The 21,473-nt window shown below is 41.7% G+C and overlaps 1 protein-coding gene across 1 annotated transcript in view; it reads right to left on the reverse strand.

The window, feature by feature from the left end:
- Window positions 1-21,473, reverse strand: part of LOC112113274 (protein diaphanous homolog 3-like) — a 470,784-nt gene that overhangs the window by 250,754 nt on the left and 198,557 nt on the right. Inside the window, exon 16 of the mRNA XM_026652145.1 lies at window positions 17,120-17,214. Coding sequence (XP_026507930.1) covers window positions 17,120-17,214 — 95 coding nt within the window. The remainder of the gene's footprint in view (window positions 1-17,119; window positions 17,215-21,473) is intronic.

Genomic DNA, 21,473 nt, shown 5'->3' on the forward strand with positions numbered 1-21,473 from the left:
GGATTGATTGTCCGGCTGCTCCTATTGATATACCTATTGATATAATAGGCATCACAGAAACCTGGTGGACTGAGGACAATCAATGAGACAATCTTCCGGGGTACAAAATATATCGGAAGGACAGAACAGGTCGTGTGGGGGGTGGGGGGGAAGGGGGAGTGGCACTATATGTGAAAGAAAATGTAGAATCAAATGAAGTAAAAATCTTAAGTGAATCCACATATTCCATAGAATCTCTATGGATAGTAATTTCATGCTCTAATAAGAATAAAACCGTTAGGGATCTATTATCGACCACCTGACCAGGACAGTGATAGTGATGATGAAATGCTAAGGGAAATTAGAGAGGCTATCAAAATTAGGAACTCGATTTCAATTATCCCCATATTGACTGGGAACATGTCACCTCAGGACGAAATGCAGAGACAAAATTTCTCGATACTTTACATGACTGCTTCTTGGAGCACCTGGTACGGGAACCCACAAAGGGAGAGGCAACTCTAGATTTAGTCCTGAGTGGAGCGCAGGAGCTGGTCCAAGAGGTAACTATAACAGAACCGCTTGGAAATAGTGACCATAATATAACAACATTTAACATCCCTGTGGTGGGAAGAACATCTCAACAGCCCAACACTGTGGCATTTCATTTCAAAAAGGGGAACTATGCAAAAATGAGGGGCTTAAACAGAAATTAAAAGGTACAGTGACTAAAGTGAAATCCATGCAAGCTGCATGGGTGATTTTTAAAGGCACCATAATAGAGGCCCAACTTAAATGTATACCCCAAATTAAGAAACACAGTAAAAGAACTAAAAAAGAGCCACCGTGGCTTAACCATGTAAAAGAAGCAGTGAGAGATAAGAAGACTTCCTTTAAAAAATGGAAGTCAAATCCTAGCGAGGTAAATAGAAAGGAGCATAAACACTGCCAAATTAAGTGTAAAAATGTAATAAGAAAAGCCAAAGAGGAGTTTGAAGAACGGCTAGCCAAAAACTCAAAAGGTAATAAAATGTTTTTTAAGTACATCAGAAGCAGGAAGCCTGCTAAACAACCATTGGGGCCACTCGATGATCGAGATACAAAAGGAGCACTTAAAGACGATAAAGTCATTGTGGGGAAACTAAAATTCTTTGCTTCAGTCTTCACAGCTGAGGCTGTTAGGGAGATTCCCAAACCTGAGCCGGCTTTTGTAGGTGGCAGATCTGAGGAACTGTCAAAATTGAAGTGTCACTAGATGAGGTTTTGGAATTAATTGATAAACTTAACATTAACAAGTCACCGGGACCAGATGACATTCACCCAAGAGTTCTGAAAGAACTCAAATGTGAAATTGCGGAACTATTAACTAGGGTTTGTAACCTGTCCTTTAAATCAGCTTCTGTACCCAACGACTGGAAGATAGCTAATGTAACGCCAATATTTAAAAAGGGCTCTAGAAGTCATAGAATCATAGAATATCAGGGTTGGAAGGGACCTCAGGAGATTATCTAGTCCAACCCGCTGCTCAAAGCAGGACCATTCCCCAATTAGATTTTTGCCCCATATCCCTAAATGGCCCCCTCAAGGATTGAACTCACAACCCTGGGTTTAGCAGGCCAATGCTCAAACCACTGAGCTATCCCTCCCCCCTGGCAATTATGGACCGGTAAGTCTAACGTTGGTACCGGGCAAATTAGTCGAAACAATAGTAAAGAATAAAATTGTCAGACACATAGAAGAACATAAATTGTTGGGCAAAAGTCAACATGGTTTCTGTAAAGGGAAATCGTGTCTTACTAATCTATTAGAATTCTTTGAAGGGGTCAACAAACATGTGGACACGGGGGATCCAGTGGACATAGTGTACTTAAATTTCCAGAAAGCCTTTGACAAGGTCCCTCACCAAAGGCTCTTACGTAAATTAAGTTGTCATGGGATAAAAGGGAAGGTCCTCTCATGGATTGAGAACTGGTTAAAAGACAGGGAACAAAGGGTAGGAATTAATGATAAATTCTCAGAATGGAGAGGGGTAACTAGTGGTGTTCCCCAAGGGTCAGTCCTAGGACCAATCCTATTCAACTTATTCATAAATGATCTGGAGAAAGGAGTAAACAGTGAGGTGGCAAAGTTGGCAGATGATACTAAAGACCAAAGCAGACTGTGAAGAACTTCAAAAAGATCTCACAAAACTAAGTGAATGGGCAACAAAATGGCAAATGAAATTTAACGGGGATAAATGTAAAGTAATGCACATTGGAAAAAATGACCCCAACTATACATACAATATGATGGGGGCTAATTTAGCTACAACAAATCAGGAAAAAGATCTTGGAGTCATCATGGATAGTTCTCTGAAGATGTCCACGCAGTGTGCAGAGGCGGTCAAAAAAGCAAACAGAATGTTAGGAATCATTAAAAAGGGGATAGAGAATAAGACGGAGAATATATTATTGCCCTTATATAAATCGATGGTACGCCCACATCTCGAATACTGAGTACAGATGTGGTCTCCTCATCGCAAAAAAAGATATACTGGCACTAGAAAAGGTTCAGAGAAGGGCAACTAAAATGATTAGGGGTTTGGAACGGGTCCCATATGAGGAAAGATTAAAGAGGCTAGGACTTTTCAGCTTGGAAAAGAGGAGACTAAGGGGGGATATGATAGAGGTTTATAAAATCATGAGTGATGTGGAGAAAGTGGATAAGGAAAAGTTATTTACTTATTCCCATAATACAAGAACTAGGGGTCACCAAATGAAATGAATAGGCAGCAGGTTTAAAACAAATAAAAGGAAGTTCTTCTTCACACAGTGCACAGTCAACTTGTGGAACTCCTTACCTGAGGAGGTTGTGAAGGCTAGGACTATAGCAGCGTTTAAAAGAGAATAAATTCATGGAGGTTAAGTCCATTAATAGCTATTAGCCAGGATGGGTAAGGAATGGTGTCCCTAGCCTCTGTTTGTCAGAGGGTGGAGATGGATGGCAGGAGAGAGATCACTTGATCATTACCTGTTAGGTTCACTCCCTCTAGGGCACCTGGCATTGGCCACTGTTGGTAGACAGGATACTGGGCTAGATGGACCTTTGGTCTGACCCAGTACGGCCGTTCTTATGTTCCTCTTGCTGTTCTTGCAAGCACAGGCATTGACTTTGCCGGGGGCAGGGGGCTCAACCCTCAACCCATCCACTCCACCCCTTCCCCCAAGCCCTCACCCTTGACCCGCCTCTTCTCCCTCCCACACCTCCTCCCCCTTTACTTCGCATGCTGCGTCCTCGCTCCTCCCCCCTCCCTTCTGAACGCTGCAAGCCAGCTGATTGCCGCGGGCAGGAGATGGGGGGGGATAGAGGGGAGAGGCATGCCGAGTCCTCGCTCCTCCCCCCTCCTTCCTGCCCGGGGCAATCAGCTGGCTTGCAACGTTTAGGAGGCAGGAGGAATGGGGGAGGAGCAAGGACTTGGCGAGCAAGCTCCCCCTCCCTGCCCCCCTCCCGCCTCCTGCACGGGGCAATCAGCTGGTTTGCGGTGTTCAGAAGGCAGGGGAGGGAGGGGGAGCCTGCACGCCGAGTTCTCGCTCCTCCCCCCTCCTTCCTGCCTCAAGCCAGCTGATTGCCGCGGGCAGGAGATGGGGGAAGGCGCTGATCTGCGGGGTCTGCCAGTGTGGGGGGAGGCACTGTAGGGGAGGGGGGCGTGTAGGGAGGCTGCCAGCTGTGGAGAAAACAGGCAGCCATACGTAATAGTGGAGCATTGCACAACTTTAAATGAGCATGTTCCCTAATTGATCAGCAACATAACAACTAAACAACATTAACCGGGACGACTAAGTGAGGAGTTACTGTATTTACTTATTAAGCATCCTGTTTCAATCAGATGATTGGATTTCCCTCCCTAATCTTATCTTCCAAAGAACAAGGCCTCCCCGCATGTATTAATTACTCATGTCATGCCAAGCCTCAGCCATAACCCTAAGAGCCTTTCAAAGCCGACTGGCAGAGGACCCACTGTACTGTAACTTATATCAGGCCTGACACACTCACTACACTCAACACACTGTTGTGATAATATGTATCCAAAATGTATCCCATAAGGTTTCCTGTGAACTGGCAACATGCTGATCATGAATATCATTCTGTGGTGTGTATACGGGTTGTGTAAAAAGAGTTATGTACATGTGCTGGGAATATGTTCTTCAAATGTGTTTTGGAAGGCAATGGACACACAAGTGTGCCCTAGACGCAGGAATGTTGTTTTGCCTATTTGCCTGCGTCTCCAATTCAAATTAAGCAAGGTAAGGCCAAAGACAATGGAAGTACATTTTTGTATCTAAGGTAAACAAAGAAGTGATTAAACCAACCAGAGAAGCATATTAACCAGAAAAGGAGGAAGACAGCATGGCATCTGCACAAGCAAAAGGGAAGAAAAACTTGATCTAGGGATACACATCAAAGGAATATATCTTAAAACAGGAGTTCTCAAACTGGGGGTCAGGACCCCTCAGGGGGTCACGAGGCTATTACATGGGGGGGTCGCAAGCTGTCAGCCTCCACCCCAAACCCCGCTTTGCCGCCAGCATGTATAATGGTGTTAAATATATAAAAACGTGTTTTTAATTTATAAGGGTGGTCGCACTCAGAGGCTTGCTATGTGAAAGGGGTCACCGGTAAAAAAGTTTGAGAATCACTGTCTTAAAGGTTTACGAGACTATAAAAAGAAGGGGAGAAAACTCCTTCGTTTTCCATCTCTTACTCCTGGGGGAATTCTGTGCCACTGCGCAATGCAGAATTTTGCAGAAATTAATTATTTTTGCACATAATTTTCTTTCCCCCACAGAAATGGCCTGCAGTTCTGCTGGCCGCCACTAGGGGCTGCTGGACCTGGCAGAGCCCAGCTCTCACATAGAAGATACTGCAGGGGTGGGAAGTAAGTAGAGAGTTCCTAGCAGCTGCAGTTCCCTGCACACCCTGAGGAAAGTAGATGGCAGCACACAGGAAACTCCACACAAGCCTGGCTGGGACCCCGTTTCTTCTTCTGGGTAGTAGTGGGGCTGGTGTCTGGGCTGCAGGGGGCCATGGCTGGGCTTTGGGAGGGAGGGGGCTGACATCTGGGATAGGGGGACCACAGCTGGGCTCTAGGAGGGAGGGGAGGCTGGGCTGGGGTGGCTACAGCTGGGCTCTGGGGGGGGAGGGGGAACGGTGTCTGGGCTGGCGGCCCTCCACGACTGGACTTGGGGGGAGGGGATTCAGGTGTATTGGCTGAGGAGCTGGACTTGGGGGGAGGGGTTGTGGGTGTCTGGCCCCCCGGCTGGGCTCTGGGGGAAGGGAGGGTCGAGAAACAAGAACTGGGTTGTCATAGGGGTTTCTTTAACTCTCTACTCCTGGGGGAAATTGTGTGTCTCTCTGTATTGTTACAGACATATTTGCTGATGGGTATTTTGCAATAAATAACCCCCCAAAAAATGAAATGGGCATGAATATGTAGTGTTATTTTGACAAATAACATTTGCAGAATTTTAAAATATTGTGTGCAGAATTTTTAATTTTTTTTGGCACAGAATTGCCCTTTTGGGGGACAAAGGGAACAGTACCCTTTGAGCCTGTGAATAGTGGATCCTCTTGGCCTCAAGGGCAAGAGCTGCTGATAGCTTCCTATAAGTAAGAAACTATTTTAGGCAAAGATATAGCTGGCCTGAACGAAGTTTTAGGCACTAGAAAGTGTATCTCTTAAATCTGTGTTCTTTATTAATAAATAAATTTATTCTTGTTTTATTTCAAAGCCATCTCTCTGCTATATATTAAAATAAAGTGTGGGACCTCAGCTAAGCTGATTGGTTGGTGTGTACTGTCTCTTTGGAGGCAGCAAACAACTTCTGTGAGTGCCCAGTGAGAGGGACTGGAAAATGTAGAGAGACGTGTCTCTAGAAAACTCAGCAACTGGTGTACTCCTGGAAGATAGGCCACTGATATTGTGAGAAATACACCAGTTCTATAGCTTTAGTGCTTCTTCAAAAGGAGACCACAATCTGGCACCTCCCTGGTGATTTATATAGTACATGCATGCTATGTTGTCCGTCAAGACTCTTGCGTGTGTTCCTATTATCAGCAGAAGGAAGTTGTTGCAGGTCTTCCTGACTGTTCTGAGTTCGAGAAAGTTGATATGAAGAGATCTCCATAGATGATCACTTGCCCTGTGTCGCAAGATGTGCACCGCAACCTATGAGGGATGTATTGCTGGTGAGAAATAATGATGGGGAAGTTTGCGAGAAGGGTATCCATGTGCAGACATTTGTTGGGTCTTTCCACCAGTCCAGGGAGTGTTTGACTTTGGTGGGCAGTGATAGAGGTTTGTCTAGTCTGTCTCTGTTCGGCCTGTAGACCAAGTGGAGGCACCTCATATAAAGTCTGACGTGCCATATGTCCCAGAAGTTGGAGGCTGTGTCTGGCTGATATTTGAGGACTGCTTTTTACTGCCTCTATGAGCATGGCCAAAATGTGGAACCTGTGCTGTGGCTAAAGTGTCCTTGCCTGTAATGAGTCAAGATCACCTCCTATGAACTCTAGGCAATGTACAAGGGGTGAACGTTGAATTTTGGACATTGATCTGTAGGCCCAGCTCTGTGAAGAAGTCTACAGCAGTTTGGGTGACCTGGAGGGCCTCGTTGAAGGAGCGGGCTCTGAGGAGACAATCATCCAGGTAGGAGTAGATCATAATCCCCTGGGAGTGTAGATGAGCTACTACTATGCAGAGGACCTTGGGGAATACTCTCTGAACCGATGGGAGGCCAAAGGGGAGTACTCTGCATTGGTAATGGTCCTGGCCCAGGGTAAAACTGAGGAATCATCTGTGGGAAGGTAGGATCAATACGTAGAAATAGGCATCCTATATGTCGAAGGCCAAGAACCAATCTACCTGTTCCAAAGATGAAATCATAGCTGCTAGTGTGACCATCCTGAATTTTTGATCTTTGACAAATTTGTTCAGTGCTCTGAGGTCTAGTATGGATCTCCAACCTCCCCTCTTTTTGGTTATGAGGAAATAACCAGAGTAAAAAACTTTGCCTCATAGGTGCTAAGGTTCAGGCTCTATGGCTCCTAGATGGAGGAGATGATCCATTTCTTGTTGTAATAAACTCTCATGAGAAGAGTCCCTGGAGAGGGATGGGGAAGAGTGAGAAGGGAGGATGGAGTACTCTGTGTGGATGATTTCCAGAAGCCATCGGTCAGATGTTATTTGTTCCCAGTTGCTGTGGAATAAAGCAAAGCAGTACCCAAAAGGATACAATGGGTTGGTGTTGAGGGGAGTGGTGTCAAGATGTCAAAACTGATGTTATAAACTGGATTGTTGTGAAGAGGAAGACTGGGGGCCTGATGGTTTAAGATTTGGAAAATCTGGATTTTTCCCTTTGAGGCTCATAATAGAGTTAAGTTGGAAAATGTGGTGTTCATGATTTTATGCTGAGGTTGAGGACTAAATTTTCCTTTTTTGTCCAAATGTATAAATCCCTAATGACCGGAGAGTGATCCTGGAATCTTTGAGCATATGGAGGGACGTGTCAGTCTCCTTGGCAAACAATTTGGTGCCTTCGAAGGGGAGGTCCTCTACTGTTGTCTGTATTTTCTTATAGAAGCCAGATAGCTGCAATCAGCTGCATAGCCCCGCCTGTAGAGATGGACCGGGCTGCTGTGTGGGCTGCATCAAGCGCTGATCGGAGTGCTGTCTTGGACACCAGTTGTCCTTCACTAACAATGGCATGAAACTGTTCACATTGTGACTCTGGTAGCTGATCAATAAACGTGCTAAGCTTGGTGTAATTGATGTAGCCATATTTTGCGGTCAGAGCTTGATAGTTTGCAATTCTGAATTGCAGTGTGGTGGATGAACAGGCCTTTCTCGCATATAGATCGAGATGCTTTCAGTCCCTATCATAGGGGATGGATTTCACATGGTGTTGGTGACCTCGGGAGTTGACCACATCCACAACAATGGAATTATTGGGCAGGGGGGAGAGAAAATGGGGGGGGAAATTCTCTATCTTTATAATATTTCTCCTCGGCCCATTTGCAGGTAGGCGTGACAGATGCTGAGGTTTGCCATATAAGCTTGGCTGGGTCCAGAAGGGCCTCATTGATGGGGAAAGAAGAGGAGTGCCAGTTGTACAGGAATTTATGATGGGTGTCTTACCTCCTCAAGAGACATCTGCAATGTGTCTGCCATCCTTTTTGCCAGATCTTGAAATAGCCTGAAGTGGTTGGGTAGGGATGGTGGAGGGGGTATCATTGCCTTGTCTGGAGAGGAGGAAGAGTAGTTGGGTTGTGGTGTGACTTCCTTCTCAAATCCACCCTCCTTTTCCTACATGATCTCCTGGGCAGGTTCACAGGCTCTGGATACCATGGCTGAGGGAGAGCACCTCAAAGGCTCATGGTGGGCCACACTAGATGCTCAGGAAACATGGACTCTATTCGTTGCCCAGGGATCCCAGTAGGGCCACTGGGATAGTGGAAAGGGTCCTACTGGTGGTGCCCACGGCTGACCATACTAGGGTTGTTGAGGAGCAGATGGAGGATATGACTGAGGGGGCCCAGGTTGGTAGCGGGCACTATAAGGAACATGGGAGGAGTGATGGGAGACGACCTCCTCTTCTTGGAGATCTGATTCACCGCTGGAGAATGGAGGTGCATGACACGGTAGCGGCAGAGATTCCTGCATCTGAAGTAAACTTGGTACTGAAGCCCTGGTACCGAGCAAGGGAGACTCGGGTATGTCAGAAACCATGAGGTCTTTAGAATGCCTGAATTCTTGTGGTGCTGACGTACTCGGAGCAGACGGTGGTTGTTGGTGGGTCAATAGCACTGAACGGATCGGTGATCTGGACCAAACCAAGCACTCCGAGGCGGGATGGCTCACTGTTGATGGTGCCAATGGTAGTGCTGGTATGGCAGTGTCTTCTTGGGGGTGGTGCGGTCTCTGTCCTTGCCTTTATCTGTCGGTACCATTGCTTCAGTGCCTATGCCCATCAGATCCTTGAGTGCATCAATGGTACCTATATCTACCTGCCACTTCAGACCCTCGTGAGCTATAGATATCATGTTTAGACTGTTTTGGTACTGACGATACAAAATGTACTGGTGATCTTTTTCAGCTAGTTCAAGGCTCACTCCGGGGACTCACGGCTCTCTGTTTTGAAGCCTCACATGAGGGTTCCATGGCTGTTTTCTTTGACCCATAGTCCTTAGATGTCAAGGGCTGTGGGGAAGATTCGTGCCATTTGGATGACTGCTGGCTCAGGTCAGGGACAGCTGAAGAGCTACCTCCATAAGGAGGAGTTTTATTCCCAGTTCTCAATCCTTCCAACATCTGGACTTGAGTTGTTGGCAGAGACCACACTTTTAGGAAATGTGGCTTTCCCTAAGGAAACAGATGCAGTGGTAATATTTATCCGCTACAGGGATGGCCTCCTTAAACGAGAGGCACCTCTTAAAGCCTGGTGAACCAGGAATACCCTTTGCTGTGGCAGACAGACTGTGGGGGACAAAGAGGGAGAAAAAGTGGTTTTGGGTTGTGTGTGTTTTTGTTTGTTTGTTTTTAAGAACGAGAAAATAAAGAAACTTCTACAAATAAGAAAGGGATTAACTAACAATTGAAGTTCTCAGAGAGAAATAATCTGATGAACGAACTGCTATTAGCTCTGTTTCTAGCCGGGGCAGTTGAGAAGGAACTGAGTGGGGTTCGCCTGCGCAGCACTGGTTAGCTTCGTAGCAGAGCACGAGGAGGGGACACCACATGCACGGGCTGAACGGACATGGCTACCGAAGTTCTCCCATCAGTATCAAAGGGACGCAAACGCACCTACAGTGGTGCACCCGTAAGGACACTACTCGAACAAGAATACACGGTTTCACAGACTCTGACAGCTATTGTAGGCACATCCAAGTTTGCAAAGTAACCAAGTACTGCTCCAATATAAATACAACTGTTATTTTCCTTAACATACAGTTTTGGGCTTGAGAAAATTAATCACTGGCCTCTTACACACCAGGGAAGGCACTTGGTCACATTCCCATGGAATACAGCCCATTTGGAAACCCATGCAAACACTTCTCCCTTGAAACACCCAATCAATTCAATAAATTAGCCTTCACAGCATAGCACTCTGCACCAGACTATATATCCAGTACAAAGTCTGTACCTCTCCCATCAGAAAAAGGATCAAATATATGGCACTGGATTCATCCTACACTGAGATAATGTGCCTATCTGCTTGAAAGTGACTGTATAAACACCTTTGGGCATCTTCTAGTCTCAGACTGGGCAATAAAGGGGTTGGGCTTACTGGCAGCTGGGAAGCACAACTTGGGCTAGTGACCCCCGAATCAGCTCCTACTGAAGCTCTTGCCTCTTTTGGACAGGATGACAGTCTGGTTCATCTTCAAAAATTGAATCTATGCTTGTTGAGTTTCTTCCTGTTGTGGTGGATCCTGGTTTAGCTGCTACTGCTGAACAGCCAACCATTTCACAACGTCCTCTATTTGTCTCCTTTTTGCAGTATGACCAGAAATTCCACTATTAGTATCAGATGTGAATGAAGCGAGTCCCCATCATCTCTCAATACAGTAATACAGACAGACAAGTTTAGCACCTAAAACTCACACTTACATGGGTGGTACTTCTTTATTCTTAAGAAAAAAATAAACATAAATCTTAGCCTCAACTTCCTCCTGAGCCAGCTGTTTCTGGAGATTTTCCCCAACAGATGGTTGTGAGGTTCTCAAAAATTACTATGATCACCACTATAGAAGAGCCTACAAATAAAACAAAATAATAAAACTCTCACCTGTCTAATCCTATGCCACCTACCTTACCTTAGACACCATCTTTTATCCTTTGAAGCCTTCACTAATGAGACTCACCTGGCCTAGTTGCCAGATAAGTTTAAAAACAAAACAAAAAGACGCTCTATATCTCTCTGAGATCCTAGACCTGGACATCCTGTCACAACAGGAAAGACAAGTGCAAATGCTAAGGATCTTTAATTTGCCCACATTGTCCATGGAAAGTATTTTCATTTACTAGTTCAGCGGTTATATGTAACCAACTTTGCAAGTCCACACAAGTCTAAGAACCTTAACACTTGAGGGATGACTTAGTTACATTTTTGCCCTTAAGGTTAAATTATATTTTCTTCTCTTTATTCCCCCTCCCCTTTTTGGAGGGAAAGGGGGGAAAACAGAGGAAAAACAATGTTAATATTTAAATAGTTCAAAATATGCTTTCAGAGTTTACATGTCATTATGGTGGATGGTTTGGGGGGGGGGAGGGGAGGAGACCAGGTTTGTTTCTGTTATTTATTGACAGGAGTCCGTTATGTGCAAAACTGGGTTATTTGAGTAGGAGCACATTAGTGTTTTTTGAGACAGATTTTCAAACAGAAAATTATTTACTGTAGCTCTGTTTCTCATAGCCTCCTCTTCTCCCCTCCTGTGACAATGGATAAATGGCAGACAGCAGAGAAAAACAAGAAACACAATGGTAGTAATAAACAGGCAGAGCACATCACCTACTGGGAAGGAGGGTGGAAGGTAGGATAAGAAAAAGAGGAGACTATGACAAACAGCTAAGTAATTTTCCCTTTTTGTATGTCTATCTTCTCCTATCCTCTGACAGGGTATTAAGAGACACACAGTGCATGTATCAAGCAGTAACCCTAGGAAGCAGAGCTACCTTACTGTGTCAACAGCAGAACCCTGCAGCCAAAGAAGGCATCCTGGGAAGCAGAGATAAAGACATACAAATAGTGAGGAGACAACCACGTTGCCACCTTACACACCTTGGAAATGAATGCTCAGCATTCACTGCCCATGAAGCAGAAAACTCTTTCATTACATGGCATCTTGCAAATTGGGAACAAGGTCATAGCCTCATTACACATTGTGAGAGCACAACCTAACGCCAGCACCTAGCAATATAGGAGAACCTCAGCGTTACAGAACCTCGGGAATGGAGATTGTTCGTAACTCTGAATAGTGTCTTCACCTCCTACCAATAAGTGGCTGCCTCACGGGTGGAGGTAGGGACAGGCAGCCCAGATGTGGCTACCTTAAGATGCAATACAAGCACAGTACCGTATTTGTTTTTTTTGTTTGTTTTTTTTTTGTTTTTTTTAAACCTCCACTACTGCCCGATTGCTTATTTCCAGTTCCACGTGGTGTCCAACTGACTGGTCAGTCCGTAACTCTGGTTTTCATACCTTTGAGGTTCTACTATAGTGATTTTATCTGCAGTCTTGCCCCTGTTGCAACCCTCAAAATAGACAAACAGTTGCTTTGACTTTCTAAAGTCAAGAAGGAAAAAGAAAAAAAGTAGCGGAGAACACACAACATTCAATAAATGCTATCTCTGAACCTCAGGACGGTGGGGAGAGAGATGCCAGGACTAAGAGAGGAAGAGATATGGGTTTGTTCAGGTGGAACTAGGTACTCTCCTTGGGAACAAATTCCAAGGAAGGCTGAAAACCCCCCACTTTTTCTGGAAAAAATTGACAAATAGTCAGAGAGACTACGTAAAGAAGTTCAACTTACTCTTCTGTCTGAAATTCCTGCAACACTAATGGCTGTCCTAAAGGAAAGAAATCTGCACAAGGGGCTCCACTGGGGGTTGCATTAGAACCTGCAGGATGTAGATCAAGTCCTACTGAGGAATCTCTTGATGAATCACTAGTCTGAGTCCCTTTTTGAATACTAATGGAAGAAAATCTAAAACACCCAGAAGTAAACAGGAAGGCAATAATGGTATGATGTCACGTCAGGCCATAGAGATCTTCCAGATCAGAATAAATGAGAGAGGCAACAACAAGTTTTCTGTTGCTCTTCTGACAGTCTGTCACCTCAGCCAAGAAACCTCCCTTTAAGAAAGACTTCCTTCAAAGATCATGCAGCTACCCTGAGATGAAGGTGATGGCAAAGCACATGGCTTTCAAAGAGCAGGTCTGGCATCTTGGAAAGTGTTCGCAGGAGAGTTCACTTCTAGGCCTGTGAGATCTCAAAACCAGCAGCAGTGGAGTTACTATGGAGCTAGGAAAAACAGTTTTATCCTGTCTGACCTTTTTCACCACTGTTGGTAGCAGTGGAAGCAACATCTCACTTTCCCATTTCAACTCCATAAAAAGCACTGCAAAGGAGTGTGAGGGCTTGGAGGGGGTAGGGGGTCTGAAAATAAAATAAGGACACTTGATGGATACCATTAAGAAAATAACGAAGTGCCTTACACTCTGGCAGTGGCCTCAAAAATGAAAGAACTGGGGCTGTATTCTCCCTTAACAGTTTCTGACTGAGCCAGTCTACAAGCATGTTTTCACAGCACTCCAGCACTATTGCTAGAAGGCAAGTTCTAGCCAAACACATAAAAGCATTACCTCTGAAAGGAGGGGAGCAGTGCCAGTACCTCCTTAACAGATGTCAGAAGCCACCACTGTTTGATTGTCACTACAGACAAAGAGAAGGATGTTCAGGACCTGGGGCTCCCAAATTAGAAGAGTAAGATGGGAGCTCCATAGCTCAAGGAGCTTGACATTCCCCTCTCATTCTTCCATGTGTCAAGACCTGGGTTGACAAATTACCTGGATGCACAGCTCCAACCCAAGAGACTCATATTGGTAACCACACAGAGCTGAGGAAAAGGCAGGAAAAAAGGGGTGGAAGGAGAAGACCACAACTTTAGAGGTCCGAATTAACACAGGAATAATAAGATTTCCTCCAGTGAAGAGAGGCCAAGAGGAAAGACTGCCAGCACCAGATTCACCATCCTGTGAAGGTGAGATTTATGTTTACAACTCTGCTCTCTTGCTGCTAGTATGAGGTATAATAGTATTGTCTGTTAATTCAGTGTCTTAGGACAGGAGAAGGAACACATAATGACAAGGAAATAACACCTTTAAAAAAAAAAAAAAAAAAAAGGATAACAGCACTTCTGAAGAGAATAACTTTAAGATAGGTCTCTCAATCCTCACTTAGTTATCAGACTCGCTCCCATCCTCAAGAGAAATGGCAGACCCCCAACTATAGTAGTTACAATGAATGCTGGTATATATACATTTTAGATACTATATTTTTACTGAAGGATAAAGCTGAAAACAATTGAGCCAAATCAGCCGGGAGAAAGAATTTAAACAGAATAATGAGAATGATAATTGGGAACTGTTTAAGAACATTATACTAGATTCCCCAAAAAGCCAAAATTACATAGTTGAGAAAGAAGGCTATACTGATTTTAAAAACAGCCTCATTTACAGTGGATGTAAAAGCAGATATAAAAACAATCATCATTGTTTAAAAAAAAAAAAAAAACTATAGATCTGAGACTGACTTAATTCAACAAAAGACCTTTTTTCCCCCCGAACATACTGGTCACTACATAAACTAATGGTAATGGGCTTCGTAAATGCTGACTGCTGTTGGAAATGTAACTTGGTGCTATATTAGTTTGGAGAGTGCCCTGAATCAAGAATTTCTGGTATGAAGTGAGTCAAAAGACCAATTTGATATTTGATGGTATGTTGGAGCCCTCCTCCTTAAGTTTCATTCTTGGATATACTCCTGATACCTGGAGGTTAGCTGGTAACCAGGTGGCGTCGTTTAAATATGTAACTTTCCTTGCCAAAAATTTAATAGTGCAAAAGTTGATCCCCACCAAACATTGATTCCTAGCTAAGTGATATGGCTGACCTCACAGCTGACAAATAACTAGCATTCTGCAGAAGGGGAATGCCTGAAAAAAATCAAAGCAATTTGGGCTGACTTTTTAAAGGTCTATGATAAATGCAAATCCTGAAGATAAGTATGTCACTTCCCCTCCCTTTATTCTAATCCTGTAATTACTTTGTGTATTATGATTAATCAGGTATTTTGGTATATTTGTTATATTTAAAATTATATATATATATATATCTCCACACACGCATGCACAATCACACACCAAATGGAAAAAAGTGAAAGTTGATAGCAATCAATATAAATCAGAAGCTAATTGTAGAAAATTGATAAGGGAAGCAAAAGGACCTAAGAAGAAATCTCTGGCCAGGAATGTTAAGGACAATAAGGAGGAGATTTTTCAGTATTAGAATTGTTAATCACGACACAGAAAAGTCAGAAGTGTTCAAATAAATATTTCTGTTCTGTATTTGGAAGAAAAACCAGATGATATAGTCCTATTATATGATGATGAAATACTTATCATTCACAATATATCAGTATGTCTACACTGTGCAGTCCTTTCAGGGTAGAGTACATAAATGGTTAGCCCCTCCCCCCTCTAGCACACGTATAAATAGTGTAGATGGTGAAGCACTGCTTAGGTGAATAAAGACACTCCTGAATCTTGTGAGCATATACCCAGGTATGTATCTACTCACCATGGAATGCCACTCCATCTACACTGCTTTTTAACAATGTAGTGTCCCACTGCCTGATGCCTCCCTGCTGCTGGAGACTTTCCTCTTCACAGTGAGGGACTCTAGCATGGAGGAGGCAGTGGGTACCTACATGGTAAGTAGGATGGTACCTACATGGTAAGTAGTAAGGACATACATGGTGAACAGAAATTTGATAATAGAGGGCTCTTCACTCTAGCAAACAAAGGTATGACAAGAACCAAAGGGTGGAAGTTGAAGCTAGACAAATTCAGACCCTAAATAAGGCACACATTTTTAACAATAAGGATAATTAATCACTGCAACAACTTGTAAAGGGTTGTGCTGGATCCTCCATCATAGTAAATCTTTAAATCAAGATGGCATTTCCCCCCCCTAAAAGATGTACTCTACTTCAAGCACAACTATTGGACTTGAAGCAGGAATTAATACAGGGAAGTCCTATGGCCGATGTTACGCAAGGGGTCAGACTAGAAGACCACATTTGTGAGTCTATCAATATTTTAAATTTTCAAATAAATTCTAACACATTTTAAATACTATGTTAATATTTTAGAAGTTTGACAGCTTACTATAAAAACTTCTAGATCCTGAGATATTCTGATTTACCAGATAACAAACCTTAAAAAAATAAAAAATAAACAAAGGAAGCAAGTCACATTACCAAACACATATCAATAACTAGCAATAAAACAAGTGGCCAAGGAACCACATGCAACTATTTTAATTGTTTTGGATCCATGTGGTTCAAGAAAACTCCTAACATTTTTCTTGAACCACATGGTTCTTGAACATTTTTTGAAACTTTACAATATGAATGAACAAGGAACTCTTCTGCAGTTCAACAGAATACTATTTCTTGAATAAGTGTTTTGATACAATAATTCAAGGAACAATACATGGTATGCAAAATTACAACATTCAGTGTTGTACACTTATTTATTATTATATATAGTACATCCCAAAACACTGTCTGTAACATGCAATTATGATATTTTTTCAACCTAGGTCATGCAGAACTATCGAGTATTTGTAGCATAATCAGTTGATTATGTTCCACTGAGTGTAGTCAGATTCTTTAACTTATCACTCTTTAAATAATACTTTGAAAAGAAGTAATATTAAGAATCAGATTCTTTTGTACCCAAATAGAACTGTATTGATTTTCTGCTTTGAACAAAATGCTGTGGAATGTGAAGTGCTGTACAATTACACTCCAGGGAAGCATTCACAGATAAGCGGCTGCTGGAATTTCTGAAGGTAGGATCCCAGATCAAGTCAGTTCTAATTGAAAAGAAAAATCTTTTTCTGCCTAGTTCATGACAAGGAACAATGTGACAGCTTTGTGCAATACAGGTGAAGGTAATACAGAGTGTTCCACAAAAAATCATTTTGCAGGTATGGTAGAAACAAAAAGTTATTAAATACTGGTTTATCTGTCTGAATACATACATAAAGTGGAGTTGAATTCTGGATGCTGGTAATAAGGAAACAAATACTAAAGCAGAATATAAATGCAAGTGTTTAGATAAGATTTATCTACTCTGCAAATGTAAAAAAAAGATTGTGTTTTGTTTGCTTACTAGAAATGCTAAGAGACTAATTATGCAGCAATGATTTTCCAGCTGAATAATTTGTGTTAAGAGTTTTTGTCAGTAACAGGTTTCTGTTTAATGAGACGCTTACACTGAAATATTGGTATTTAAACCGCCTGTCAATTTACATACCTGAATCATGGTCTCTGCCAGCTGTGTTTCATCTACTTCCAATATCATCATTTTGATTTCCTCATAAGGCACTCGGAAAGAACCAAGGAAAATTGCTAGAACAAAAACATAATGGAGATGTAGTAAGAATCTGATCTTTCACTCTACTTACAAAACAAACACTACTTGGATTGTAGAATTCTACAGGCCACCCAAACATAGTATATGATAATATGGATAAGAGATAAAACTTTTTTATGCAGATTTGGCAGCTTTCATAATTTTTAGTCTGGCTCTTCCAGTCCTCTGGCAGATGAATTACTATATCAACAGATGCTGCAGTAACCATAGCAAGTGAGACAAAAAGAGTGTCCTTGCTCTAGGAGAGCCACTCATCATTTACTATATTATTTGTACTTGGGTGACCATTTTTACATGTTTCCCCTTTACTGCATAGGAATCTCAGCTCTCCCCCCCCCCACCCCTTTTTTTGGGAGGGGGGGAGTGTGCGAGCGAGACCACTGCAAATTGCAAAACAATCACAATCCTTGAATAATGCTTTTGTTTGCTATAGTATAACAACTGGCCAACATTTTCTTTATACACAGTATTTAATAAGCAATTTCTCATGGATCAACTCCCCTCCTAATTCCACATCTTCTCTTCAACCTTCCTCATCTGTTCTAGTGATTATCATTATTTTACAGAACCAGATGGAGTACTAGGCACCTCACCATAAAAATAAGCCAATAGATCTGTGCCCTGAATATCTTACAATCTAGTCGCAGATATTATGCAAGAAAAGGCTATCAAAACAGGAGAGAGGGTAAGAGGTAATAGACAACGAATGGTAAGATTATGCCATTACTCAGATAAGTAGAGAGGAGGGTACATCTTAAAGGCAAGGACACAGTTTAAGCTTGTTGTTGGGAGACAGTGGCATTACTCAAAGAGGTAGTTGATGTGGCCAGAAATTACACCTTTGCAACTGTTTTGTGTGGGCTGGGTGGGGAAATATGAGTGTTGGAAATCTTGGAAAGGGGAAATCTGTAGTACTCAAGACAGGAGACTGACAGCTCAGATGAGAGTTTTGCTATCTGGTCAGAGAGAAAAGGCTGCATTTTAAAAATATCGTGCAGAAGGAAGAGGTAATATTTGGATACAAAATGGATGTAAGGAGGAGGAATAAAGGCTGGCCCTCAAGTTATGGGGCTGAATAATGGGAAAGATGGTGGCATTGAGAAAATTAACAGAAAACGGGGACATATAAAAGGCTCCAGAGGGAAAAAAAAAAAATAGGTGCTCATGTTTTGGCCATATTAAGTTTAAACTCTTGATTGAGCATACAGGAGCTATAAAAAAGGCAGACTGAAATGCAGGTTTGGATGAAGGAAGACACCTAGTGGAGAAGATTTGGGAGTTGTCAGCATAGAGATAGTAGTTGAAATCATGTAAGTGGAAGACATCACCCAGTGAGAGGGTACAAGGGGACAAGAAAATTAGTCTTTTTCCAGCCTTATCCAAGTCCACTTTCCCCATACAATCTACAGAGTACGCAATTGCTAACATCTTCTTCCTGGACATGCTTAACACAACTAATATTAAATGTGGAGGAAGGAACACAAGTCAGAATAGGGAAGAACAACAAAGAATATTTAGATAAATTAGATGTATTCAAGTAGGCAGGCCTGATGAAATTCACCTGAGCATACTTAAGGAACTAGCTGAACTAGTCTTGGAAGCGTTAGCAACTATCTATGAAAGATCATGGAGGATAGATCAGGTCCCAGAGGACTAGAGAAGAGTAAATATGGTACCTATCTTTAAAAAAGGAAACAAAGAGAATTTGGAGAATTATAAACCAGTCTACCTCACTTTGATTCCAGGAAAAACACTAGTTCACAAAAATCAATTTGTAAGCACCTAGAAGAAAATAAATAGGGTGATAAATAGCAGCCAACATGGATTTGTCAAGAACAAATAATCCCAAACCAGTCTAATTTCCTTATTTGACAGGGTAACTCACCCAGTGGAGGGGGGGGGGGAGGAGGGAATTAGTTGACATGATATATCTTCATTTTAGTAAGGCTTTCGACACAATCCTACAAAAATCATTCCCATAAGCAAACAAAAGAAATGTTGTCTAAATGAAATTACTATAAGGTGGGTGCACAATTGGTTGAAAAACCATACTCAAAGAGTAGCTATCAGTGGTTTTCTGTTTCTATCCTGTTTCTGGTACTATTCAGTATTTTCATTAATGTTTTGGATGATGAAGAGTATACTTATCAAACTGGCAGATGACACAAAGGTGAAAGAGGTTGCAAGCACTTTGGAGGACAGGATTAGATTTTAAAACAACCGTGACAAATTAGAGAACTGCTCTGAAATCAATGAAGCAAAATTCAGTAAAGACAAGTGCAAGCACTACACTTAGGAAAGAAAAAATCAAATGGACAAATGTGAAGTAGATATAACTGGCTAGGAGATAGTATGACTGAAAAGGATCTGGGAGTTACAGTGAATCACAAATTGAATATAAGTCAACTATGTGACACAGTTGTGGAAAAGGCTAATATCATTCTGGGATGCATTAACAGAAGTGTTGTACACAAGACATAGGAGATAACTGCTGCACTCTTCTTAGCACTAGTGAGGTCTCAGATAGACTCCTGTGTCCAATTTTGCATGCCACACTTTAGGTAAGATTTGAACAAACTCGAGAGTGTTGACAGGACAGCAACAAAATTGGTAAAAGATTTAGGAAACCTGACCTGTGAGGAAAGGTTAAAAAAACAGAGCATGATTAATCTTGAGAAAAGATGACTGTAGAGGACCTGATAACAGTCTTATGTTTTAAAAAGAGGACAGTGATCAATTGTTCATGTCCACTAGAGGTAGGCCGAGTAGTAAGTGGCTTAATATGCAGTAAGGGTTAAATATTTAAAAAAAAAAATCTAGCTATAAGGACATGTAACTACTGGACTAACTTTCCAAGGAAGGTAGTGGAATCTTCTCTCAGGGATGGTTTAGGTATATTTGGTACTGCCTCAGCACAGAGAGGTAGACTAGATGACCTCTAGTGACCCCTTACAGCCCTATATTTCTATGATTCCGTGTCCATGTCTCCCTCTTGCACATCACAGCCATCAGAAATTCTAGCTCCAATTTGTTATTAAACAAAATAATTTGGGGCATAATACTTTCACTGTTATAAATTAGAGCTGTCAATTAATCACAGTTAATGAACGTAATTAACACAAAAAATTAACTAGGTTAAAAAATAGTCATGATTAATCGCAGTTTTAATAGCACTGTTAAACAATAATAGAATACCAATTTAAATGTATTATAAATATTTTTGAATGTTTTTCTATATTTTCAAATATATTGATTTTGATTACAACACAGAATACGAAGTGCACAGTACTAGCTATATTATTTTTTATTAAAAATATTTGCACTGTAAAAAAGATAAACAAAAAATATATATTTTTCAATTCACTTCATACAAGTCCACTCAATCTTACTTCTTGTTCAGTCAGTCGCTGACAAAAACAAGTTTGTTTGATTTTACAGGAGAATGTTGACCGCTTTTTATTTACGTCACTTGAAAGTGAAAACAGGCATTCACATGGCACTATTGTAGCCGGCGTTGCAAGGTATTTATGTGCCAAATATGCTAAATAGTCATATGCCCCTTCATGCTTCAACTTGTAGACTCTAAACTTTTACATTGTTTAGTTTTTGAGTGCAGTTGTATAAAAATAATAATAATTCTAAATTTGTAAGTGGCACTTTCACAATAAAGAGATTGCACTACAGTACTTTCTATGAGGTGAATTGAAAAATACTCTCTTTTACAGTGCAAATATTTGTAATAAAAATATAAAGTGAGCACTGCACACTTTGTATTCTGTGTTATAACTGAAATCAATATATTTCAAAATGTAGAATAACATCCAAAAATATTTATAATAAATTTGAATTGGTATTCTATTATTGTTTAACAGTGCAATTAAAACTGTGATTAATCACAACTTTCTTTTTTTTTTTTTTAATTGTTTGACAGCCCTATTATACATACATATGATTCAAAGCTCTGGTAGACCACAGAAACTTTGGGCTGAAGCTTTCCAAAATTTTGCCTGAGGCAGACACCCAGCATGGAAAATTCATCCCAACAACTCAAGTTTTGAAAAGGCTAACACAATTAAAAACAGGTTCTTATAACACGTCAGCCTGGTAACACTGACTATAATTAATTTTATCGAGTTCATATTAAGACAACATTCTGCCAAACATTGCTGGATAAGGATTATGAAGAAAATATTACCAGCCATTTAAAGGCTTTCTTTGTTAAGGGAATGTCTGA

Source organism: Terrapene carolina, unplaced genomic scaffold, assembly GCF_002925995.2.
Source record: "Terrapene carolina triunguis isolate 2854851 unplaced genomic scaffold, T_m_triunguis-2.0 Scaffold18, whole genome shotgun sequence".
Classification (NCBI taxonomy): Eukaryota; Metazoa; Chordata; order Testudines; family Emydidae; genus Terrapene; species Terrapene triunguis.